Source organism: Pocillopora verrucosa, chromosome 4 (genome assembly GCF_036669915.1).
Source record: "Pocillopora verrucosa isolate sample1 chromosome 4, ASM3666991v2, whole genome shotgun sequence".
Classification (NCBI taxonomy): Eukaryota; Metazoa; Cnidaria; class Anthozoa; order Scleractinia; family Pocilloporidae; genus Pocillopora; species Pocillopora verrucosa.
This window is the reverse complement of record NC_089315.1, coordinates 6793676-6819906: the sequence shown is the minus strand read 5'-3', so window position 1 is coordinate 6819906 and position 26231 is coordinate 6793676. Positions and strand designations below refer to the sequence as shown.

At 37.7% G+C, this 26231-nt stretch overlaps 5 protein-coding genes and 1 non-coding gene across 6 annotated transcripts; 2 read left to right on the top strand and 4 right to left on the bottom strand.

The window, feature by feature from the left end:
* Positions 1 to 227: 227 nt before the first annotated feature.
* LOC131777620 (putative methyltransferase C9orf114) lies at positions 228 to 6373 on the bottom strand. The gene is made up of 8 exons (XM_066165587.1): positions 6354 to 6373; positions 6234 to 6270; positions 5793 to 5897; positions 3836 to 3924; positions 3116 to 3317; positions 2462 to 2659; positions 1855 to 2056; positions 228 to 1439 (listed from the first exon to the last, which is right to left on the bottom strand). The coding sequence occupies exons 1-8, from the start codon at positions 6363 to 6365 to the stop codon at positions 1205 to 1207; spliced, it is 1080 nt and encodes a 359-aa protein (XP_066021684.1). The 5' UTR covers positions 6366 to 6373; the 3' UTR covers positions 228 to 1204.
* A 49-nt stretch (positions 6374 to 6422) lies between these two features.
* LOC131795769 (eukaryotic translation initiation factor 3 subunit G-like) lies at positions 6423 to 12434 on the top strand. The gene is made up of 10 exons (XM_059113380.2): positions 6423 to 6564; positions 6814 to 6857; positions 7151 to 7239; positions 7665 to 7724; positions 7837 to 7941; positions 8632 to 8809; positions 10165 to 10287; positions 10750 to 10883; positions 11908 to 12014; positions 12333 to 12434. The coding sequence occupies exons 1-10, from the start codon at positions 6539 to 6541 to the stop codon at positions 12352 to 12354; spliced, it is 888 nt and encodes a 295-aa protein (XP_058969363.1). The 5' UTR covers positions 6423 to 6538; the 3' UTR covers positions 12355 to 12434.
* Positions 8271 to 8372, top strand: LOC131795807 (small nucleolar RNA SNORD16). Its single transcript, XR_009341062.1, has one exon. It is a non-coding gene; the product is annotated as a small nucleolar RNA SNORD16 (small nucleolar RNA).
* A 1211-nt stretch (positions 12435 to 13645) lies between the features above and the next one.
* On the bottom strand, positions 13646 to 14464 carry LOC131795776 (transmembrane protein 163a-like). The gene has a single exon (XM_059113396.1). The coding sequence runs from the start codon at positions 14462 to 14464 to the stop codon at positions 13646 to 13648; it is 819 nt and encodes a 272-aa protein (XP_058969379.1).
* A 1189-nt stretch (positions 14465 to 15653) lies between these two features.
* On the bottom strand, positions 15654 to 16490 carry LOC131795777 (transmembrane protein 163a). The gene has a single exon (XM_059113398.2). It carries the CDS (start codon positions 16488 to 16490, stop codon positions 15654 to 15656), a length of 837 nt encoding a protein of 278 aa, XP_058969381.2.
* A 7296-nt stretch (positions 16491 to 23786) lies between these two features.
* On the bottom strand, positions 23787 to 24623 carry LOC131795778 (transmembrane protein 163a-like). The gene has a single exon (XM_059113399.2). It carries the CDS (start codon positions 24621 to 24623, stop codon positions 23787 to 23789), a length of 837 nt encoding a protein of 278 aa, XP_058969382.2.
* Positions 24624 to 26231: the final 1608 nt, after the last annotated feature.

Sequence of the window (26231 nt, the reverse complement as noted above, 5' to 3'; positions counted from 1 at the left end):
TAAAACCTTTATAACGTTTTCTAAACACAACACGCAGCTGTGTAGTTTCTCTTACTTAATCAAAAGCGATCTAGATGATAAGGAAGCAATTCTATTACCTCAATATCTTTAACTTATAATTATTTCGCAATTTGTTAATAGGCCAGACGAAAGGAATCGGAACGAATAATTCTTTGAAACCTATCCCGAAGACAAGATCACGTCGTAAAACGAATCTTTATTTTTTCTTTGTTTAATTTATTCACAACAGTTCAACAAATACAAACCACTAGTCCACATAACACAGTTACAAGAAGGGAAAAATTAAGTGGAGTAGCAGGAGAGAGGAACAGAACTTTTGTCCTAATTGAGACCTAACCCCTATAATACGATAAAAAAGAAAATATATAGACTAGAATGTGTTTACAAAAAAGCAAGTCAATTTAAGTTATAAAATACTGACTTGGAGGACTGTATGAGACGAGTTTAGAAAAATATAGGTTATTTAATTTAGATTTAAATGTTAAGAGCGAGATTGTAATTTCATATTGGGTGGAAGGGTATTCCACAGTCCTGCACTCCTATACCAAAAAAAATTTCGGTCTTTACTAGGTCTTGGTAAACCCTTTGCGGTCAAGTAGTACTTGACCGCAAAGGGTTTACCAAGACCTCATCCACGTCCGCGACCCGATCAAAAAGTACATACACTTGCTTGTATTGTACGTTGTTTTTTGTTTTATTCTGTGTTTATTTGCAGGTGATTTCTCTTTCATCTAGAATTCAATATTCCAACAGCCTCCAGCAAACGCTAGAAATTTTTTATTTAAGAGGTTTGGAACTAAAAGGATATCTTTATTGCAGCTGATTTTGAGGAGTAACTTGTTAACTGTTTATCAGTCACCAATGCTGGGCTATCCAACATAATTGCGGAAATTGAAAGTGAAATTCAGCTTGTCAAAGTCTCGAATCGCGCCATTTGGTTTAAAAATCAGCTCATAACGACTCTCAGTTAGAAACCTACAGTGTCCCATTTATGATGTTGGTGACATGACACGGTCGTGAAAATCTGTTTGAGAATGCCTTCCTTCATCATATATAGCGAGAGGAAAAGATGCGGTGAGAGACAACACACAAAAGGACACTTGCTTTCAGCAGGGATTTTCATCATTGGGTGGAAATAACAAAGGAACAAATGATCGCAATTTATTTGAAGTCCCACTGCACATTACAACGAATTCCCAATAGTTTGTGTCCACGTAGTTGCTTTTGCTATGATCGGTCTCAACGCAGACATCGTGACAAGTATAGCTTCCTCTGTTCGTATTGTCCCACTTCCCTGACCAGGACAAGTGTTCACATAATGATCAAACACCAGAGATGGATCGTTCGCCGGTACAGTTTCGTCTGACTCTAAACTCGTCTCCAAACCTTTCAATCCTCCAAAAACTACCAGTAAATGTCTTAAAAAAAAAAGGCAAGTAATAAATCGATTTGCGAAAGAATGAGCTCATGTACAAAAGTAGAAATAGCTATTTGGGAGAAGAATGCATTAGGTCCATGTAAAAATAGGAAATTATAGTTGTAATTTTTCTTGCAGTCATTTTCGGCAAAAGTTTTAACCCTTCACACTCTAACATCAGTATGCATACTCTTCATACCGTTCTCTACAGATTTCCTAAGCTTCTGAGAAGGAGAATCTAAGTAACAATCAAGAACCTTTTTAGCCAGTGATCATTCACTTTATTCTTGTGGATGTGTTATTCTTTCTCCTGTCCTGGAATGCAGTTTCTCCAAACCACCAGTAGTTATTGTACATATAATCATGTTTGATTGATAATAACTGTTTTACAAATAAAATTTGTACACTAAATATACCTAAAATTTGGCAATACTAGATCATCTACCATGGTGCCCCTCTCTGAAGTTCCTATCGTGACATCATAACCATCTTTGTAAGGACTCTGTGTAAACACTGCTCCAAAAGATGGTGCCAGTCTCACAGTATATCCCCAGTACAGGCCTTGCTCTGTTCTAGGGGCACTGGGAGACACCACTGTTCCAGTATAAAACTTTGTGCCTGTTAAATTTTTAGCAGAAAAATAAACACGGACAAAATGTCACCCTTGTTTAGTGTACTTACTCATTTTTTAATTTTCTTTGTTTTTTTTAGAGCATCAAATAATCAAATTAAAGATGAAGAGAATTGGACTGAATTTTTTTTTAAAGCTTTCAAATCTGAAACCAGATTTCACACTAACCCTGGGTTATCTTAACCCAGCTTTGAACAACCCAGCCCTGAACTTCAGATCATTTCAGACCTTAAGAGCAGATAAAAAGTTTGAGAGGACCATGATTTTATCAAGGCACTATTCATCAGGGTTAGTTGTGTACATGTAGAATTTTCATCAACCTACTACTATGAAACAAAAACTAAAGGAAAAAAACAAACTTGAAGCAGGTAAATTTGTGTGCGTTCACTCACCTGAAGTGTTATTCATCTTGACAGTGACTCTCAAACCTGGTTTAATGGTTCTATCGATTCTCACTTCTTTTCTCATTCCAACATTCACAGATGAACCATAACCTTTCCTAGCTGGTCGTTCAAGAACTACTCCTTCCCTGTATGGCATATCATCATCCACTTTCATGTGATGTGGAGTATCCAAAGGATTTAACAATCCTAAAGAGTAAATTGAAATCTAGTTAATACTATGATGTTAAAAAAATAGTACACAGTGTGCTAGTAGGTAACATTGTAAGCGTACTCAAAGGGAATAATCAGCAGACAGAAAACATAAATAAAAACCATGAACAAGGTAGAAGAAGGGATGGAAAAACCCTCAGCGACTTCCATACGCTGTTAGATTCTCCTTCCAAAGTGTCTCCAATTCCCATGTGAAACAGAGAGAGAAATGCTAGGTAGATGCATCAAAGTCCATTCTGTACACCAGCTCTCTTGGAAATATTTTTAAAAATAACTAAATGTATAATAAAATTTTGCATCACACAGGAAACAAAAGAAAAGTATTTAGAAAAACATTGTGCAAAAAAGAGTTCTTTTACCACAGCGTCTGAAATAAATTGAAGATATGGCATTGACTTAAAGAAGTCCTATAATACTGCATGTGCCATTTACCTGCATATTGCAAGTCACTGTGTTTTGGAAAGAAGTCTTTTCTGAGGTACTGGGGACATTCCAGATATTGAAGTATCCTTGCCAGCAAAATTTTTGGGTCTGATTTGTGGTTTAATCCACTGCTAGATTCAATCTTAGCTTTTCCTGACTCATCAAAGACGACAACTTCATCTATACTGAAAACTGCTAGAGCACGAGCAATCTATGGCAAAACACCAATAGTTATATCAGCCCACATTTGTATAACACTTAGAGCAAGGGAAACACAACTGAACAGTAAAATCCTCATCAAGAATGGGTAACAGTTTTATTTTGTGTCAGCTTGTATACCATAAAAATCTAGTGTCTGAGGCAAGAAATTATGTTTTAAAAAGCTTGTAAAGGAGTAGTCAGGATAGTTGTAAGCCTTCTTATACTCCATTGTTAGAGTGAACAAAATTTGGATCATTTATGAAGGTCAGTTGCAATTTATGTAGCCTTTACATGTAGTCTTTCTTCACACAAAGTCATTGCAAACTTACACTACATTGGCAAAAAACAATCTAAACAGTCATATTGTTCATTTCAAGCAGAGATCTGGACTTTCTCATACAATAAGAATTACTTTTTTCTAGATTCATTTGACACTTGCAATTGTATCTTTACATTTGTAAATTTTACCTCTTACAATCAAATTAATGGAGTCTTCTACTAAATGCACAATATATCCTTTAACCATACCTGGCCTGCTAAGTATGTCCTCAATTCTGGTGATTGTGCATTATCCAGAATAGAGCCTGGGAGGGCAAGACTGATAGTAAAGTGACGACCTGAAGGACATTCAACAAAAGCTTTCAAAAAACTTTAGACAGAGAACCAGCTGTATCACTATGAGTGCTATCAAGTTTCTGATCAAAAGTGAGTGTGACACTACAGGGGGACTAAATTTTTCACTTTGGTGACCAAATCCTGAAAATTAATCACCAAATTGGTGACTAGAATGTTTCATCATAACCTTACAAAGAGATAATATAGTGAATTAAAAAGATTTGCAAAGGTAAATCTGCGGCAAACTTCCTTGCTAAGTTTGTTTCCAAAACACAGCACATGCATCTTGATTGATAACTAGATGCCATCTTGGATTTAGGTGAGCTTGAATGTTGTATGCTGTCTTTGAAAATGACAACCAACTTTTTTTTAATTGGCTACCACTTTGAATTATTCAGGAGCCAAGTAGCTATCAGGAAAAAAAATTAATTTCACACCCTGTACCAATCAAGCAGATTTACATCTTGTGAGAGTAGGAGATTTCCAAGTGTTCAGTTGAGAATCTCTCAGAGTAGGTTAACCCTTTACATCCTAACATCAGTATGCATGATCTCCAAAATGCTCTTTATACATTTCCCAAAGGTGCTAACAAGGAGAATAATTAGTTCAATAATCAAGAGTTTCTTTAGTTGGTGGTCATTTCATTTATTCTCATGATCTTAACGTATATAATTCCGGGGTGATATTAAAAGGAGAAAGCAGATGGTAGTCACTGTTAGGGGTTCAAGGGTTAAGAGTGAAAAGCCTGGTAGCCTGTTGCTTTTGCAGTTATCCCACTTTCTGTAGCACCTGGGTGAATATTACAGTTGTTCAAAGGAGATATTGCAGTTCTCTGTCTTGCTTCTTGTGAGAGAAATATGTCTCAACTAAAAGCTTTTAACCCTTTACACCCCAACATCAGTATGCATATTCTTCATACTGTTCTCTTTACTTTTCCTAAGGTGCTGACAAGGAGAATTTGTTTAAAAATCAAGAGCTCCTTTAACTGGTGATTATTTCTGTTATTCTCATGCTCATAATATGTGATTTAGGGGTGATATTTAAGGAGAAATTAGATGCTAATCTCTCATAGGGGTCTGAGGGTTAGAGGTGGAAGCTTTAAAAAAAAGGTGTATTACAGTTGTTAGATCATTGCAAGCAACCCCAGTGATTTATCAGATCAATATCAGTATCTGGGCAACTGCCCACCTACCCCTCCCCTAACCCAACATTAACCCTGACTTGTTATCAATTGACTGTTGTTGAGTTCGGGGAGGGGTAGGTGGGCAGTTGCCCAGATACTGATATTGATCCAATTTACCTAGTTTCTCTTGTAGTATTTTAGTATCAATTGGTCTTGCCTCTCAGTTAGTATGTGTACCTGTATGTGTGCTATGATTAGTGGGTCCCATTTCATTGTATGGCCTGCCAAATTCAAAATTTTGTTTGAGTTGTACTGTTTCCCCTTTATTTGAACCCAGAGGTATAATAAACACCCTACTAACCTTATTTCCTCAGTCAGTATAGTAAATTAGAAAAGCTCATTTTTTCCACTCTGATTTATGGCTGGTGTTCATCCCACCTAGGCTACAAATCTGAGTGGAAAAAAATGAGGTTCCTTAACTTACTCAAACAATTGAGGAAACTAGGTTAGTAAGAGGTATTTATACTGCTTAGTGGGGAGAGAGGCACTGTGAATTCAAAGTAGGATTTACATTGTCACACCCCCCCCCCCCCCCTCAAAAAAAAAAAATTCACAACAGCAACACAAATGACCCTGGCAGCCCTCAAACCCAGACCTTTTGATCCAGAGTACAACAATATATCCACCTTGCCAAAGAAATTCCCTCCTCTATCTTGTGAATCTGTATGACATGAGCTCTTTTCTGACCTGTAGACGTGGTGCCATTGGCATCTGTCTTATGTATCTTTGACTCTGCAGTGTTTTCTTGTTCTAGGGATGAATCCCTCTTCCTCTTCTCAAGCTTGTGTTTTGCTGAAATTAAGAATTACCACAAAGTTAATTTTAAACTTAAGAAGACAGTTTTATCAAAGAAATACAACAATAGACGGTATAACTTCTACTACAACGCCAAGTTTCATCAAAACGATGGCGTTCAAAGAAGATAGACTACAATTTCTGAGCTTACGATTAAATATCGATTTTCGAAAGTATGGATGGTGGTGTAGCATGAAAGCTTAAGGTTACACGTAAGTTAAATTTACCATGGTAAAACACGCTATTATGTTAACCGCATATTCAGACTCCTTGACAATGCCACCTGATAAAAAAAAAAAACAATAACAACAACAGCGACAGCGGCAGACACACCTTTCTTTTTCATCTTCTTTTTGTGCTTTCCTTCTGCCTAGAGGTTACAGAAAAAACGATCAGATTCGAACTCAAGGTACAACTTAATTCTACCAAAATATTTTATTGTCACCATCTCACCTCGTCCGCCATCTTGAAAATTTGTCTGTTTCAAGGAATTGTGGTCTATTCACTTTACCGCTGACAAACAAACCGAAGTCATTGCGGTTGCAAGTTTAGCTGACGAGCCGACGATTCACGTGGAAATAAAAAGATCGAAATTTTGACCAAAACTTGAAAGTTTTTGGATAATCTTGAGCAAACGGATGCCAGCCATCGACAAAGAAGCCGAGTAAGTGCTTTTAGCTTTCTTTTTCTGAGAGACTAAGTCTTTATTTAAACGTTTGACTCAATGCAAAAGTTTTTAGGTTTCAAGATGGCTGCCTGAAAATATAACTTGTTCCTTTGAAATTGTTAAGTTCTGGGTTTATAGGATGTCTTGACTTTTTTCTCGCTAGAAACGTCCAATGGCTCTTGGTAAATGTTAGGCAGCACAAATTCCTGATGTAGTAAGCATGAATGATTATTCTTGTTTTTCCAGTGAGAAGCCAAGTTGGGCCGATTTGGTAGAGGAAGGGGAAGCAGGTAAAACACTTTTAAAATGTGATCTGCTCGTTCAGTGTGGCCAGTTTTATGCGTTTTTTCTCACAAGGCTGGCTTTATTTTAAAGGTTTTACGTTTTTGATAATATGATTTTTATCATATTTTGACCTTGGGGTACACATTTACTTTATATCTGAATCGGATGCCTTTGACATTTTTATTTATAAAGCCAACCAAAAAAATTTACTTATTTTTCTACTCTGACTCAATGTTTAGTTCACTGAAAGCTGTAACTGTGTTCTTGTCTCAACTTATGTCTGACAATTGCTTTGTAGACCACATACCTCCTCCAACAGAAGTCATCAATGGAGACACAAAAATCGTAACAGAATTTAAAAGAAATGAAGAGGGAAAGCTTCTAAAGGTTAGTGTCAGAAAAGAGAACAGTATTGTTTACAGAGCACTTAAAATGTGGCAAACAGAGTTAAATATATTTTTTACAATACACTGATTGCAGCTGCATCAAACTCTTGACTGTCTGGTAGAGTACTTGGCAAGATTTCTTTATAACTGCATACTTCATTATTTGTACAGTTATTTGAAAAGAATCAGAAAACAATAGTTTACCTTTTAGATCAATGCTTTGTTTAGAACTGAATAGTATGGGGTTATCTGGAATTCTCTTCAAGTAATTTCCTTAAACAAACCAATCTCCCACTCTGATAGTGCCTTTTTTAACCCTTGTGGAATTTACCTTGGTCATTGTGGATTTTTCCTTGAAGTGTAAATTTAGATTGCTGATTTTTTTTCAGAGCTTACAATTTTTCTCCCTTAATTTATCTCTCTTAGATTGTGAGGACTTTCAAAATTGAAACGAAAAGAGTTTCTAAGACAATTGCAAAGAGAAAGGTAGCAGAGTTTGATTTTTATATGTACTATGTCATTGAAAGGCTGTTTGCTTTTTTATAATGTGTTTGTCATGGTCCAGTCTTTTCTAAAAATGATTCTTTTTATATTTCAGTTATGGAGAAAATTTGGAGATGCAAAGAATGATGGTCCTGGTCCTAATCCCTCTACAACAACAGTTACTGATGATGTGTTCCTTATTCTTACCACAAATAAGGAGGTAAACGACTTAACCTCAGCAGGTTTCTCGTATATGGCTGTAGTAACTGTATATGACAGTTTATGAAAAGGAGTTGCATACCTGCCTCATGAAACATGCCTGTAGACACCTTTTTCTTATAGAAAACATTTGAAATCACTTGTCCTTAAGTAAGGTAGCTTTACACTGTGGTTAGCTAGATGTTAAGTGTGATACATTTATATTTTTTGGGATCTGGCTTAAAATTTTTTTTTCAATGAATTTGGTACAAAAAGCTGTACTTGGTAGTTTTAATGCTCTTCATTAGCAGTGCATCTGGAAAATTATAAGGTGGATTATTAGAGTGTAGAGGAAATGATGTTGTAATTTGCGCCAGACTGTGGTTTGTGGGAACAGACTGCCATCTGTTCTTTACCACACCACTTGGTTGATGACAAACTCACTTCTGATCCTCTTTAGGATGTAGTTTGGTTGGATCATGTCAAAAGTCACTATCAAGAAAAATTTTTTTTTGATTTACATCCTTTTTTTTAACTTTCACCAAACCCTTAACAGGGTTTGAAGTCAAAATTATATTTAATGAATTGAAAGCTTATAACAGAATCTTCAGAGCTCTCTGTTTCTCTCTCTATAAATGCTTTAAAGACACTAAGCCATATGTGTTTGTTAATTGAAAAGTTTTCAATCAATCTGTCTTTTTCTTTTCTATAGGACCTTCAACAAGATAATGATGACCCACTGAAAAAATTAGGTCAAAGTTCACAGAAGATTGTTCAGTGCCGTATCTGTAAAGGGGACCACTGGACAACAAAGTGTCCTTACAAGGATCAGCTTGAGGTTATACAAGCTCAAGTCAAGGATGATGAAGCAAAATCTGCAGTTGATGCTGGTAATGAATTAGAATAAACCCCACTTCCTTTAGAAAGCTATTTTGATCATTTTAGGCCAAGTTAGATTTGTATAACTAACAGGATGGTACACATATTCCAGATAGAAAGGTGTTACTTTTTCGTGTGGAAAAGTGTTTGTGACAACATGATGCCATGGTACAGTATTTATGCCAAAGCCTTGGTATTGGTATTAAGTTGACTGATGTATTGACTTCAACCAGCCACTTGTCTATTGATTGCTAGTTACTGGTAGCAAAGATTAAGCATCACTATTGTTGTTGACTCATGACATGTTTTGTGCCTTAGGAAACTATAAACTATCATTTTACTTCTTCAGTCACATCCTGCAAGTGTGCTGTTCATGTACAGTGCTTGCATGATACTTTCCCTGATTGGTTAATACTTTGATGATCCACTATGGGCTTACATGTAATGTACAAGATATGAGTAAACCCTTTATACCCTAGCATCAATATGCAAGTTCTCCTTACTGCTCTCTATACATCTCCCACGGAACTTGCAAGGAGAATTTGTCTACCAGTCAAGAACTTCTTTAATTTGCAATTATCTTATTTGTTCTCATGATCCTAATGTTTGATTCAGGGGGGGATACAGTGAGAAGAAATTAATTGGTTATCACTCTAAAGGTGTAAAAGGTCAAATGGAATTCTTGATAAAATGATCTCTTGGAAGGTTCATCTGTATTTTTCTTTTTGTGATAATTTAAAATATTTATCCTGAACAGAGGGAAAGACAAACTAACCATCAACCTACATTTGTAATGAGGTATAAATTTTGGAGCTATGTCAACCTTCTAAGCTTTGGTTTAACCCTCCGATACCGAAAAATGATTCATCAGTCCTGTAGTATTATTTTCTTCTGTGTCCAATATGTTAACATGCAAAGAGAGGGCTTAAAATAACTTTTCCCCCTGTGATGGTTTTCAAGCAAAGTTGTGAATACTAGTGAAAGTTACATTTTTCCCAATGATAAGCACATATAAAAAATTTTTACAAAATCAATTTTTAAGGAATTTTATCCTCAGTCATCGTAGAATCTTTAAACTCAAGACACCATTTGTAATTTGGAAAAATAAGTTTTTGATGTTTTTTATTTAAAACATGGTGTTATTTCACTCTGTGGGATGACACTTAATTTATTGAACCTTCATTATTATTATCAAGCTATTGAAAAGAAAAACCCAGAGGGCGTTCTTCTGATTCTGATCCAACACCAAATTCTCCCCTCTAGGAAAGTTTTCTAACAGGATCTTGAGAATTAAAACTTTGATATTTTTGCAAGTGAAGTACATGAACTTGTCGATGAAATTTCTTAATTGTTTATAATAATACAGGAGGAGCAGTAGGAGGAGCTGGGGAGCAGCCACAAGCATCTAAGACTGGAAAGTACATAGCACCAAGTTTGAGAGAAGGGGCTGGAAACAGGCGTGGAGAGACTATGCCAAGGTCACAGAGAGGTATAAACCTTTTAAGGGTTTGCAGTGAGGGGCAAAAATACTGGATGAATTCTTTTGAATTCAAAAGGTATCATTGCTAATTAAAAGTGCCCCTTCCCCCTAAAACAATGTTGAACTCTTTGAAGTTAGATAGAAAAAACCTGGCATTTAACATGGGAAGGGTAGGGTATACTTGCCCTACTAGGTATTTTTGAGAGCAAAATTAATTTTTTTCTCCTTGACACCTCAGAGGTTAGTGTGAGAGTTGAATCAGCAGTGGAGCTATATACAATATGTAGCGTACAAAGAAATTTAAAAAATTATCCACTGCTATTATTGACTCTCACTGGAACTGTGCTACAGTGATAGAAGAGTGTGTCTTGCAAGTTTTTTAGTTGAATGTTGATTTGACCTGATTTTCTAGTGTGCAAGATAAGAGATAAAGTTGTGTATTAAAAACTATATATTGTACCTTCCATTCAGATGAAACAGCCACAATACGTGTGACAAACTTGTCAGAGGATACTAGGGAATCTGACCTCATGGAACTCTTCCGTCCATTTGGACCAATCTCAAGGATTTTCTTGGCCAAAGACAAGAATACCAACCAGTCTAAGGTAGTGGCTCCAAAGATAATTTGTCTACTGTGTGTGTGTATTTTCCAAGGGATTGAATTTGTGGGAGAGAATGAATTTATCTCATTTATATATGGTCTAATAGTAGCATAAGCTGTTTCTTGTCCTTGTAAACATCCACTTTTCATCTTTGCAGAAAGGGGGGGGGGGAGGGGGAAAGAGTTGCTTAATGGTTAGGGCACTTAACACTTTAGCTCCCGTGAGTGACCAAGACAGAATTTCCCCTTACTATATCTATGCAATATCATGCAGACAACTGATGAGAATAAAGGAAAATATCAATTCTGGGATTACCAATTGATCTGTTAAACCAAATTCTCCAAACTAACATAATGAGAATCATTTGGCAGACAGTAAGGAGAATTACTAATGAAATCTTGGGAGTTTAGGGGTTAACACTGAGTCAAAAGATTTCAGGTTCAAACCTTGGGCAAGTCATTGCGATCTATGAATAACTGTAAATATATGCAAATCATATATGTGAAATGCAGATGTAGAAATGAATATGTAAGAAATCTTTGTAGTAATGAACACATTGTGTTGTGTTTAAGGGCCAGATATTTTACTCCTGCTGTGTCTCTCTGTGCCCAGTAGTATATGTAAGTGCAGGTGAACTGTCACAGAAATCTGTTGAAATGCTGATGGGTAACTTGTGATTGACTAGGATCCCATTCAGAAGGAGATATTGCAATACTCTTTCTTGCTTCTTGCTAGAGAAATCTGTCCCAATTAGAGGCTTTTAACCTTTTACACCCTAACATCAGTATGCATATTCTCCATACTGTTCTCTTTACATTTCCTAAGGTGCTGACAAGGAGAATTTGTTTAAAAATCAAGAGCTTCTTTAGTTGGGGATCATTTCTTTTATTCTCATGCCCATAATGTTTGATTCTGGGGTGATATTTTAAGGAGAAATTAGATGCTAATCACTCTCAGAGGTCAAAGAATAAGGGGTGGAAGCTTTGAAAAAAGTATATTTACCCTTTTTACGCTTTCTGTTCTGCAGGGTTTTGCATTCATCAACTTCGTCCATCGTGAGGATGCCGCCCGAGCTATTCAAAGTGTTCAAGGATTTGGTTATGATCATCTGATCTTGAGCGTGGAATGGGCCAAGTAAGTTGATGTTTTGAAAGTCCTTTTTTGTGGGCATGTATCTGTAAGAATATATTTGTAAGATCCATGCACTTCACATTACAACTCTACTGCGTACATGTACATGTTTCAGGGTTCGTAAGAGTATTGATTTCTAGAAAAATGAAAACTTTTGGAATTAATGTTTGGCTTGAATTAGTGCATCATTTCTGAGTGTTCTATGTGAGGCAGCTGAATTACCAAAATTTACCTCAGCTGATACGGTTTTATGATGTGATCGAAGACTTTTAGTGTTCAGTCTTAATTAAAGCAGAAATTTGTACATGTTTCTCTCCACAGACCATCAACTAATCAGCAATGAGAAGCAACCAGAAGTGATGTGCGTCATTCGTCCCTTTAGAAAAAGGAAGATAAATGAATAAAAAATATATCATTCCATTATACTTGACCTAGTGCTTGAACCTCTTTTAGAGCTAGAGAAACGTTTGGCCTGACTTTTGTTTATAGCTTGCTTACCCTATCATACCACAATTTTTTTGCCCATCTGCAAAATTCAGAGCCGTGTGACAATTTTTTACTAGAGAATAAATACAAGACCATGTCAAAGGCAAGTTTGGCATTTTATTATATTTGTCAGTTAGTGCCTGCGCCATAGTTGGTCAGTTATGCGGGCCGTTTTTTACTGAACAGGCCGGTAAACTCAAAAGTTTGTTTGAATTGAAATCTTCCCATCTTTGAACCCAGAGTGATGATTAGTATCTTTTGAACCACGTTTTGACGGTGCGTGCTGTAAGTTCACAACACAGAACCTGCTTTTCTCTTGTAAAACTGGGGCTTTGATACCATAGCGATGGAATTGAAATCAATCGAAGGCAGTACAAGGTCCTATTGTGAAGGCTTGCCCCTTGTCCGACTTTTCTTTTTAAAAAACGTCACGTATTTTAAAATGACTACTAACTTTTACAGAGTCGAAATAATGTACCTCCTTTGCCCAACGAAAACGTAGTTTTAAAATGCTAACGGCACTCGGTGTTTTCAATTTCATTCATTTTCATGCAAATCTCCGACAAATTGAAGGAATCCCTTAAGGCCGTAGGGAGAAAGGCTTTATGTTAATCCATTCTTATAGAGAGGTGTTTTCTAATTAAGTTCAGTTAGATAATAGACTACTTTGCTCAATTGAATAATACGCCTGGTACATTGCACAGGACGGACTATTAAAAAAGAACTCCAATAAAATAGTGGGCTAGGAAAATCATTGACTCGCACTCCAGAGTGAATATTTTTCATCTATTTTTATTTAATATTCTTTTTGATCAACAAATGAGCTAATATTCATAATGTTCCATTCGCCAATATTCCATTGGCTATTTTTCTTTTCGCTCTGACGAAGGGCTAACGCACGAAATCTCACTTTTTGGAAACTTTACGGTGGTCAATTTACATTAACTCGGTTGATAAAGCCAAATTAAGAGGCTAATTTTCGGCTAGGGCACGTTTTCTGGGGAAATTCGGAGACGTGAAGGTGGCAAAGCACACAATTCCTCTCTACTGACTCTATTGTGTAGAGTTTTGACGGTTTATTGACAAGACTCAAGCGCACCCACGTCCCGTTCTGAGAAGTTTTCCTGACAAGGAACAAGGGTAAGAATTTAACCCAACACCTGGAAAGGAAGTTCTTTGCGCACAAAAATATCGATAAGAATCTTAACACCACTTGCAAGAAGAACAACTGCCAATACAATGGCGACTATATGATCTAAATACCACACGTAAGTGTATTGATCCACAAGTAAAGTACTTATTGCCATACCCAGCAAAAGACCACTTGTGACTGCGTCGTCAATACACAAAGAAACGAGAACTGAACTTTGGTATCTCTTAGAGATCCAGAACTCCAAAGTAGCTAAAAGACAGTAGGTAATGCTAAAACCAAGAAGAGCAGACCACAATAAGTTCGCATGTCTGGGTCTTTTTTCATCTTCCAAGTTAAAACTAGATACTATAATTGTTACGAGACCATTGAAAGTAAAGGCGATACCAAAGGCAACTGATCCGTATCTTTCCCTCCTTGGCCCCATGACCTTCTCATTCGAATAGTCCCGGAAGCGCCAAATAACAACAGCAGTACTGAAAACTGCGAGGAGAGTGTCGAGCGCAGTGGCAAGGGCAGAAGAACTATCTGTTGTAGCCGTGCCGTAAAATGCAGCAGCCGAAAAAAAAATTGAAGTGATCAGGCTCGCAACTGAAACAGCAACGATAGCTCGTCTCCATTTGTATCTTTCGTGAATTTCCAATACCGATTCCTGTTTATTAGTGCCGATGTCGTCAGCAGAAACACAAGGTGAATGATCTAGATCTCCTTCGCTTCCCGAGGGATTGAATTCAGCCCTGAAGTTTGCTGCTAATTTAGGTGAATGTATTGGTGACTGCCAACCTCGGACAGTATTCTGTGAGGAAAGCGGAAACATCTGTCGTTTCCCTATCTTCTGGTTCGCTCCTTGCCAATTCCACGATATATCAGCCGATGCAAGTTCTACCTGGGGAAATGTACTGTGTTAAAGACTTACTTGTGGATTATTCAGTGTTTCCTTAATGAGATATGCGCATACAAAAATAATGTGTGTGCATTGTTGTTGAAACAATCGAGAGCAGAAGTCATCTCTTCGCGAAAGTCCTCCTGACACGGAATTTTTTGTGCCTAAGTATTTAGCTTATCATACAGTACAAACCAATTCCGATAGAGGAAAAAATTTCAAAAAACTTAAAACTCGGTTTTTCGGGCCCTTAAATGCTCTTATTTTGTCTTAAAAGTGTCCCGTGGACTAGTAACGAACGAATTAGCGTTTCGTGACGTAGAACACTATGAAAACTGACAAAGACGGTTTCTTGCCTTTGGTGTTCAGGTCGAGATTAGAGCAAAAAATTCCCGTTTCTCAATATTTACTTTATTGCATTTGTGTTTTGTTTTTTATGGCGAAATCTATATTAAAAATGGGTTGGGTAATAATGTAAGGTAAGCGAAAATCAAGGACCGTGCCATGATGTTTCTTCAATCAGTTATTTTATGATACGCACCTGTAGGCTTAAGTTATTGGAGTGTTTAAGTCTCATTCTTCCTTTGTGTTTCAATATGCAGCTCTCAGTAATGTTAGGTAAGCTTAAATCAGTCACCGTGCCATGATTTTAAAATGAGGTCGTATTCGTCATCTTCATGTCGCTGTAAATACTGAGAAGTTTTCGAAAGGCAATGAGCTCAAACAGTACGCTTGAGAACTGCGCCGATTGAACAAAAATCCACGAGACTGCTAGCAAAGTGAAATTCACCCTATAAAAGTCTCGGTATTAAAGGGAATCAGTAATCTTAGTTCAATGAGCCATAACTGGCGAAACATGGAACAGCTAAATTAATCCCCCCCAAGTTCCGAGGCTCGATTATCAACGTTTCAGTCTGTTTCATTTAATGGTATCTCAGGGCTGAGTCATTTGACTCAAAGGCCAATATGGTTACAACTGTCCTTCTCTTAATGAAGACTCGGTTCAAAGAACGTGAAAGACAGGGTTAATTCCAAGTCATTTTGTGAGCTACACTTGCGTGCGATTCGCCTGACCGTGTACAAACTGGTCGTGCGTGTCCTTTTTAGAAAATTCGTCCTGAAATCATGATTTGAAAATTTGGAAAGGAAGTTTCTTGTGAACAAATATCTCCACCAGAATTTTCATGCCGCAATAAAACAGCATGAGTGAAACAGCAATCGCCGCGGAATGATCTAAATACCACAAGTTTGGAAGTTTACATTCAATTAATTCATTCACAGAAAGGGCAAACATTAACCCTCCTGTAAGTCCATCATCTATACTCAGGGCTATAAGAATAGCGCTCTTAAGCTTCGAAGATATCCAGAATTCCGTCCAGGCCAGTAAGCAATAAACAAAACAAAACGCCAGTAGACATGGCCACATAATGCTGGCTCCATCTGGTTTGGTTTTATCAGTCAGGTGCTTCACTGAAACTGCTATAACTATCAGCGCGTCCACGATGAATGCTATTCCAAAGGCAATGGATCCATGCTTTTCTTTCTGAGGAACGATTTTGGCGTTCGTTTCTTCATGAAATCTCCAGACTAAGACGAAACATGTGAGTACGGTGAGCGTTGTGTCTAGAGCAGTGGCGAGGACAGATGAACTGTTCATAGTGGCTGAGAGGAAGAAAGATGCCCCCGCAAAAATCACAGACACCAATAATCTCGTCATAGTCACTGCTAGCGCCATTTTTCTCCATTTATGCCTTTCACGAACCTGTAATATTGTTTGTGGCTTAGTTTCTTCCCTGTGTTCGTCGACAAAGGAAACGCAGGGTGATTTTTCACAAACGCTGTCATTTTGTCCGGGATTGAACTCTGCTTTAAGGCGCATTCCCAACTGTGGGGAAGATAAGGGCGAAAGGCTCTGAGCACTGGAATTGGCCACCTGCGTTGACGACTTTAGCTGAGCCATGATCATGTGAGGATCTCTTGAGAAGAGTTGTTCATTAATATCTACACACCCTAAGCAGGGGTGACTTGTTTGGATAACCAGCAGTAATGAAAGATAACATCAACGACGCATTTGCTAAATTTGAGACAATCTTTTGTTTTTGTGTTCATATAGGGTGACTGAATAAATCAGATAGAAGAATTGATCAGTAAGTTCATAATGATTGGAATGCTATTGTGGTTTTGTTACATGTTAGGTCAAAAAAGAGTCTAGAAAAAACATATATAACAAAGGAACTTGCCAGGTTATAAGTCAGTGACCGCTGCTAACTTTTGAAAAAATTATTCAGAAAAGTGCAGGTATTTGACATAAACTATTGAATGCGGTTCATTTAAACCGCCGAGGACTGAAAAATTGCTGTTAGTAACAACCTTGAGGACGCTCAATGTGAAATGAGGCACTGGAGTTAGAACCACGCTTCAATGACCTTTTTGAAAAGGACGACTCTAGAAGTAAACTATTCTGTTGTGCATGTTCCCCTGTAGAGTTAAAGTAAGTAGTTGTTATGTTATCATAGAAGCTTATTTACATATCATTTAAAGTTCTCTGAAGACTCCTGCTAGATTGCCGCAGTCTCGATGCGTCACTTAGGCTCCGAGTCTTTGACTTAGCTCGCCACAATTTGTGAAGCTAGAGAATTTTTGGGATCTTATTGACTGAGTTACAATGGCAGAATGTATACTGTGATACAGTGATAGAAGAGTGCGTCTTGAATTAGAAGAGTGTTTCTGCAAGTCTTTTGGGTGAATGTTGATTTGACCTGATTTTCCAGTGCGAAAGATAAGAGATAAAGTTATATATTTATAGGTTATTTTACGGTTGGTGAGCGCGTACGATTTTTATTCACAAGTTGAGTATTTGCTGGGGTTAGGAAGAGTTGCCTCACGGTTAGTGCACTTAAGACTACGTCAAGAGTTTTCTGGTTCAAACCTTGGGCAAGTCATTGTGTTGTATAAATGACTGTGAATATATCAAAATCATATATGTGAACCACAGGTATAGAGGTGAATATGAAAGCGATCTTTACAGTACTGAACACATTGAGTTGTGGTTATGAACAAGATATTTTTATTCCACGTGCCTCTCTCCACTCAGGAGTAAATGCAGGTACAGGTGAACTGTAACGGAACTTTGTGGAAATGATTTTTTAGAATCCCATTCAGAAGGAGATATTGCGATGCCCTTCTTGCTTGCTTGTCCCAACTAGAGGCTTTTAACCTTTTACATCCTAACATCAGTAGGTATATTCTCCATACTGTTCTTTTTACATTTCCTAAGTTGCTGACAAGGAGAATTTGTTTAAAAATCAAGAGCTTCTTTAGTTGGTGATCATTTCCTTTATTCGCATGCCCATAATGTTTGATTCAGGGGTGATATTTTAAGGAGAAATTAGATGCTTATCAATCTTAGGAGTAAAAGGATTTGGGATGGAAGCTTTCAAAAAAAGTGTATTAATCCATTGTTCGCCTTCTGTTCTGTTTGCAGGGTTTTGCATTCATCAACTTTGTCCATCGTGAGGATGCCGCCCGAACTATTCAAAGTGTTCAAGAATTTGGTTATTATCATCTTATCTTAGGCGAGGAATGGCCCAAGTAAGTTAATGTTTTGAAAGTCCTTTTATGGGCATGTATCTTTAAAAATATGTTTGTAAGATCCATAAACTAAACGTTACAACTCTACTGCGTACATATACATGTTTCAGGGTTCGTAAGAGTCTTGATTTCTGGAAAAATGAAAACTTTTGAAATTAATTTTAGGCTTGAATTAGTGCATCATTGCTGAGTGTTCTTTGTGAGGCAGCTGAATTACCCAAATTTACCTCAGCTGATACGGGTTAATGATGTGATCAGAGAATTTCGTGTTCAGTCTTTATTAAAGCTGTAATTTGTACATGTTTCTCTCCACAGACCATCAACTAATCAGCAATAAGAAGTAAGTAGAAGTGATGCTTGTCGTTCGTCCCATTGAATGAATAAAAAAGATATCATACCATTATACTTGTCCTTGTGCTTGAATCACTTTTGCAGGTAGAGAAACGTTTGGGCTGACTTTTGTTTACAGCTTGCCTACGCTACCATATAACAATTTTTTGCCCACCTGCAAAATCCAGAGCCGTCTGACAACTTTTACTCGAGAAGAAATACAAGAACATGTCAAAGACATGTGTGGCATTTTATTATGACTGTCAGACAGTGCGTGTACCATAGTTAGTCAGTTATGCGGGCCGTATTTCACTGAACAGGTTGCTTAACTCAAAAATTTGTTTGAAATGAAATCTTCTATCTTTGAACCCAGAGATATGATTAATACCTTTTGAAACTCGTTTTGAAGGTGTGTACTGTAAGTCACGAAACCTTTACAATGCAGAACTTGCTCTTCTTTTGTGAAACTGGGACTTTATTGCCATGGTGATGGAATTGTAATCAATAGAAGAAGGCAGTTAATGTCTTATTGTGAAGACTTGCTACTTGTCCGAATTTTCGTTTTAAAAAACGCTCCGTATCTTGAAATGACTGTTGACTTTCACAGAGTCGAAATAATGTACTTTCTTTGTAGTAAACGAAAACGTAGTTTTAAAATGCTAACAGCACTCAGTGTCGTCATTTTCATTCCGTGCAAATCTCTCTGACAAATTGAAGGAATCCCTTAAGGCCGTAAAGAGAAAGGCGTTACCTTAATCCATTTTTAAAGGGAGGGGCTTCCTAATTAAGTTCAGTTAGATAAGAGGCTATTTGCTTAATTGAGGAATAGCGCCCGGTACATCGCACGGGACGGACTATTGAAAAATAACTCCAGTAGAAATAACAGCGGGCTAGGAAAATCATCGACTCGCTCTTCAGAATAAATTTATTTCATCTTTTTGATCAACCAATGAACTAATATTGATTAAAGTTCTAATCGCCAATATTCTATCGGCTATTTTTTCTTTTCGCTCTGACGAAGGGCTAACGTTCGAAATGTCACTTTTGGAAACTCTTTCCTGTTTATCAGTGTCCACGTCTTCAGGAGAAATGCAAGGTGAATGATCTAAAACTCCTTCGCTTCCCGAGGGATTGAATTCATTCCTGAAGATGCTGCCAATTTTGGTGAATGTGTTGGTGACTGCCAACCTCGCACAGCATTCTGTGAGGAAAGCGGAAAATTTTGTCGTTTCCCTGTGTCTGGTTTGCTCCTTGCCGATTGCATGATATATCAGCAGATGCAAGTTCTACGTGAGGAAATGTACTATGTGTTAAAGACTTATCTGAGGATTATTCTGGGTTTTCTTAACCCTTCTAACTCCCAAGATCTGATCGTAAATTCTCTCTTGGAGCTGCTTTGCATTTCCTTGTAAATTAATTGTAAGAATATTGTGTTAGATCAAGATAACAACCTTTATCTGATAAGTATGAGTGTTCTTGTTACCTGTTGGCTGAGAGAAATTTCAAGTTAATCACTTGTGGGGGTCAAAGAGTGAATTAGATATGTGAATACAAAGAACACCGTTGTGTATGCATCGTTGTTAAAACAATCGAGCGCAAGCAAAAGTAATCTCATTATTTAAGGGTTTTTAAGAGGTGAATTTTTTTTGCGTAAATATTTAGCTTATCATATGTACAAACCAATTCCGATAGAAGAAATATTTAAAATTCTTAAAACTCGGTCTTTTTGGGCCCCAAAGTGCTCTTATTTAGTCTTAACCCTTTAACTTCTATGAGTGACCAAGAGATCATTTCTCCTTACAACATCAATACAATATCAACCAGATAAATGACGAGAATAAAGAAAAATATCAATTTGGGGATAATTAGTTTGTGCAATACTAAATTTTATGAACTAATATTATAAAAATTGTATATTTGACAATAAGGAAAATTACAAATTTGATCTGGGAGTCAAAGGGTTAAAAGTGTCCCGTGGACTGGTAACGAATTAGCGGGTGATGACGTAGAAAACTGTGAAATTCTCAGCTGACACTTGCAAATCTCTCACATCTCTTGTAATTTTGTATCAGTCAGCGTTGAAATACTCTTGAAATGATGTCCGATAGCGATGTATACCTACTTTTTCAGCAAGCTCTAACGAGAGTTATGCTACATTGTACTCAAGTAACAGTTCAGCCCTACGAAGGAGAACCGCGTGCATCAAACGAAAATTTCGACGAAGACTGATAAAGACGATTCAGTTCTCGCCTGCAGTGTTCAGGTCAAGATAAGAGCAAAAATTTCCCGTCACTGAATATTTATTTTGTTGCGTTTGTGCTTTGATTTCTATGGCGAAATTTATGTTAAAAATCAGTAGCATCTGAAGGCATTTTATTCCTTCGCATTACGTGTGGCGAAGATTCTCCTCGGTCAGTGCTCTAGAGTTTCGTTGCTGTAGAGAAATTCCCTTAGTAAACCAAGAGCTAACTTTTTACGAAAGAATTAGCTGTATCAGGAGGCACGATGGTTTTTCACCAAGAAGTTATCGGGCAGTTTCACTACAAGTTGCTCCTTTCGCTAGAGATTGCAAAGACAGACAAAGACGTCGAGCCGGCCAAACCGAACGGAAAACGATTGAGTTTATAGTCATCTGATTCAAGCTAATCTCAAATAGGGTTTTTATTAGAGAAAAACGTCTTTAGTTGAAGTGTAGTATTGCCATAAGACCCATTCCGCTCAAAGGAAACAACTCACATCAGTATTGTAAGTAATTATTTCGTATGCATCGATTTTCACACGGCAGTGGGATTCGCTATCATCTAATTAATTCAATAAAATTTGTCTCTTTATTTATCTCGATGCAGTGCTGCTATCACAATGATATTACTACTTTTGCTTCTTTTAGTTTCTCGAGGACAGGGAAGAAATGATGGCTCGTGGGGTGGATTTTGGGAAACCTAGGTTGGGAGAATTCACGGCCCTTTCGAGCTTGTCTTTATGCCAGTATCCGCCAGAGGTTTCGCACTGTTCACGCAACAGGATATCGGTTAGGAAATCTCAGGAAAGGGCTTGAACTGCATTACAAATGATGCATTTCTGTTGTTAAAATAAGATGGAAACTACAATTGATAGGATTTTCATTCAATAAGTAAAGCGCAAATGTAGCCATGTAAAAAGACAAGGAGTATGGGTACATCTCAAGCGCGTGAAATTAACAACAATAAGTTAAGAAACTCACCATTCTTCGCCTGCGAAATGTCAGCGGAAAAGAATGTTAAACAATCGTGTGCGGTGTGGGAAAAGGCCCCTTAATCAGTCCCCTGATTTGGCTAGTCGTATGTGTTCATGACAGGCGTCTTCGAAGCTGGTACGGAGCATGAGGCCGACAACATTGAAGAGTAAAATCTCCTCGATGTCGACGATCGAGATGCGTCCATTTTGGTCATACAGCTACATCCTTTAGAAAGTAGTGTATAGAAATAGCCGGTATATGTGTATTATTCTTGTAGCTAACATCATTTGGCGCTCTGGCCATGCAATACGTTCGTCCTTTCTTTTAGATTTCTCCGCCTTCTCCACCATAGTTGCCGACGTGTCTTCACAGTTTTCTACGTCACAGCTATGTAACATGATATAGTTTTGGCCACGCACTTAATGAGGACACTTTTTGGCCGACAAATCGTACTTTCAATGCACAAAAAAGTGGTCCAGGAGAACTCGCTAGGCGCTAAAGTCGATTATTTCTAATTTTTAATACAGCTATCAACCAGAAACTGCGAAAAAAAATTCGTGTCATGGGCACTTTAACTGATTACTCAGTACCATCAGGAGCCCATTACTTAATGAGTAATGGACTCCTGGTACCATACAATGTTCTTCGGCTACAGAAGAAGAAAACAGAGTCCTTAATACCCATAGCAAGACAAAATCGCAAAAATGCTGCCGCTGATTTTACATTTGCATTTGCTTGAATTCTCCAGCGGACCGTATCGCTCAAAACATAGCTTAGCCTGGTGCCCATATATTTTCCAAGTGGAACGTAAAACAATCGACATTGCAAAAGGCCCGAGGTAAATAAACAAGAAAATTTGGTCTTATCAACTGGGTTGACAATGTAAAGTAGGCACCATAAAGCGAGTTTCTAAGCTGACGTTTTAAGCGTTAGCCTTTCGTCAGAGCGAATAAGGGAGTAAACCCTTTGGGTATAAATTGGAGCACAGTAATTGAATTTCTGGCCCTCTGACTGGCTGAGGGGAGCTGTGGTGTCAGCTAATAACCTTGCTCCGAGTTCATAACCTAGCTCCGACATATATGGTCAATGAATTCGTCAGCGAAATGAGCAAAATTTCTGTGAGCGAGCCTTGCTCTTGTTTTCCGGTGGTTGACAAAACCAAATAAAAGCTTGTTAGCAGAGTTATCTTTTGTGTGCAATCTTATTAAAATATGTTATTCTCTTTATCCTTGCCGACTATGAGAATACACTCGACGCCGTGCACCTCGCTAGTTGTATACCATCTCATCTTCGATCGATGCGACTCCGTAGAACAATCATTAATTAATTCTATGATTTATTTCACGACGTTTCGCGCCAATATTTTGAATTTGAAATATTATTGAATTCTAATACATCGAGCGATTTCAAATCTAACGGATTCCTGGATAATTCGAATGAAGTTTTCCAGTCCTTACTAATTTAAAACATCTTAAAACACCAGCCTAAGTTAATCTGAGTCGCAAAGCGCTCTTAGTTATGTTTTTTTGTTTCGTCACAGTTATTTTATGATGCGTGCCTTTAGGCTTAAGTTACTGAAGTGATTTTGCTTCACTCTTTCTTCGCTGTTTCAGTGTGTAGCTCTCAGCGAAGATCAAGGCCCGTGCCATGATTTTAAAACGAGGTTGCATTTGTCATCTTCATGTCGCTGTAAATACTGAGAAATTTCGAAAGGCAATGAGCTCAAACAGCACACTTAAGAAGTGCGTCGATGGAACGAAAACCCACGAGACTGCTGGCGAAGTGAGATTCACCCTAAAAGTCCCGGTATTTAAAGGGAATATTTCTTAGTAATCTAGGTTCAATGAGCTATAACTAGCGAAGCATGGAACAGCTTGATTAATCTCCCAAAGTTCCGAGGCTCGATTATGAGGGGACAGTCTGTTTCATTTAATGATATCTCAGGGTTGAGAGTCCTTTGACTCAAAGGCCAATGTGATTACAATCGTCTTCTTTTAATTAAGACTCGATTCATAGAACGTGAAAGACAGGGTCAATTCCAAGTCATCTTGTGATAATGAGCTGCACTTGCGAGCGATTCGCCTGACCGTGTACAAACTGGTCGTGCGTGTCCTCTTGAAATCATGAATTGAAAATTTGGAAAGGAAGTTTCTTGTAGACAAATATTTCCACAAGAATTTTGATACCGCAATATAACAGCATGAGTGAAACAGCAATCGCCGCGGAATGATCCAAATACCACAAGTTTGGAAGTTTACATTCAATGAATTCATTCACAGAAAGAGCGAACATAAACCCTCCTGTAAGCCCATCATCTATACTCAGGGCTATAAGGATAGAGCTCTTAAGCTTCGAAGATATCCAGAATTCCGCCCCGGCCAGTAAGCAATAGACAAAACAAAACGCCAGTAGACATGGCCACATTATGCTGGCTCCATCTGGTTTGGTTTTATCAGTCAGGTGCTTCACTGAAACTGCTATAACTATCAGCGCGTCCACGATGAATGCTATTCCAAAGGCAATGGATCCATGCTTTTCTTTCTTAGGAGCGATTTTGGCGTTCGTTTCTTCATGAAATCTCCACGCTAAGACAAAACATGTGAGTACGGTGAGCGTTGTGTCTAGAGCTGTGGCGAGGACAGATGAACTGTTCATAGTGGCTGAGAGGAAGAAAGATGCCCCCGCAAAAATCACAGACACCAATAATCTCGTCATAGTCACTGCTAGCGCCATTTTTCTCCATTTCTGTCTTTCACGAACCTGTAATATTGTTTGTGGCTTAGTTTCTTCCCTGTGTTCGTCATCAAAGGAAATACATGGTGATTTTTCAAAAACGCTGTCATTTTGTCCGGGATTGAACTCTGCTTTAAGACGCATTCCCAACTGTGGGGAAGATAAGGGCGAAAAGCTCTGAGCACTGGAATTGGCCACCTGTGTTGATGACTTTAGCTCAGCCATGATGATCTCTTGTGGGGAGCTGTTCATTAATATCTACACACATTAAGCGGGGGTGACTTGTTTGGATAACCAGCAGTGATGAAAGATAAAATAACTATGCATATGTTTAAATTGAGAAAATCTTTTGTTTTGTGTTCATAGAGGGTGACTGAGTAAATCAAATGAAAGAATTGATCAGTAATAAGTTGAAAATGATTGGAATACTATTGTGGTTTTGTTATATGTTAGGTCAAAAAAGTCTAAAAAAAAACATATATAACAAAGGAACTTGCCAGGTTATAAGTCAGTGACCGCTGCTAACTTTAAAAAAAATTATTCAGAAAAATGCAGGTATTTGACATAAACTATTGAATGCGGTTCATTTGAACCGCCAAGGACCGCAAAATTGCTCTTAATAACGACCTTGGGGACACTCAATGTGAAATGAGGCATTGAAGTTAGCACCACGCTTCAATGACCTTTTTGAAAGGAAGACTCTAAAAGTAACCTATTCTGTTGTGTATGTTCCCCTGTAGTTTTAAAGTAGGCAGTTGTTATGTTATCATAGAAGCTTATATACATGTCACTTAAAGTTCTCTGAAGACTCCTGTTAGATTGTCGCAATGTGGAAGTGTCACTTAGGCCTGCAAAGTATTAAATTAGATGCATAGGGCACTCAGGGGACTTGCGGTCTGAGTTCGGGAACAAAACTAACAAGATATTCAGAAAGAACCAATTCACCAAACAATTATTCAAAGATCAGTCACAAGCGATTTGTATACCTCTTATTCATTGAAAGCAAAATTTGTCTTCCTCCTACGCTTGCAAAATAATGTAATCATGAAGTAATTGTTCATAGATCACTTTACGGCGGTTTGTATACCTCTTACTTTTTTAAAGAAAAATGTTTCTTTTCTTCTTAAGGCCTATTTACACGGCATGACTTTGTCGCATGCGACAAGCTTACGACAGGCCTACGACATGACTTAAGAGTCGTAAGCGAGTTGTAGGTTTTATTTACACGAAACAATTCGTGTCGTAAGCCTGTCGTAAGCTTGTCGCATGCGACAAAGTCGTACCGTGTAAACAGGCCCTTACGCTCCCGCCAAACGAGTAACATCTTTCTCTATTAGACGACAGAAGAGAAAAGTATTGTCAGAGTGCTTCTTTTTCCTCTTAATGCATGTTTCCTTTGTCCTAGTAATGTGTTCTAAATACTTTGATTTACATCATCTTCGTATCTGAGTGTTAGCTTGCCACAATTTGTGAAGCTACAAATTTTTGGGATCCTATTGACATCCACATTAAGCTTTTGAAAAAACCAAATAACAATAAACTAATTGTAAGCAAACTTTTTCTTTTCTTCCCGAGTTCTCGCGCCACATGTGTGACATCCAGATATTTCTTTATCAGGCTACAGAGAGAAACATTTCACCTTTTTCGTTCACCTGCCTTGTAGTGCTGTGTTCAAAAACTTCGATTCATAACATCTTTGTATCTGTGATAAAACCTACCACAATTTGTTTAATCTTAATAACATCCATAGTAAGCTTTTGAAACGAATAACAATAACAAACTAATTGAAAGAAAAAAATTTCTTTTCTCCTGTTGCTCCCGCCAAAATTGGGT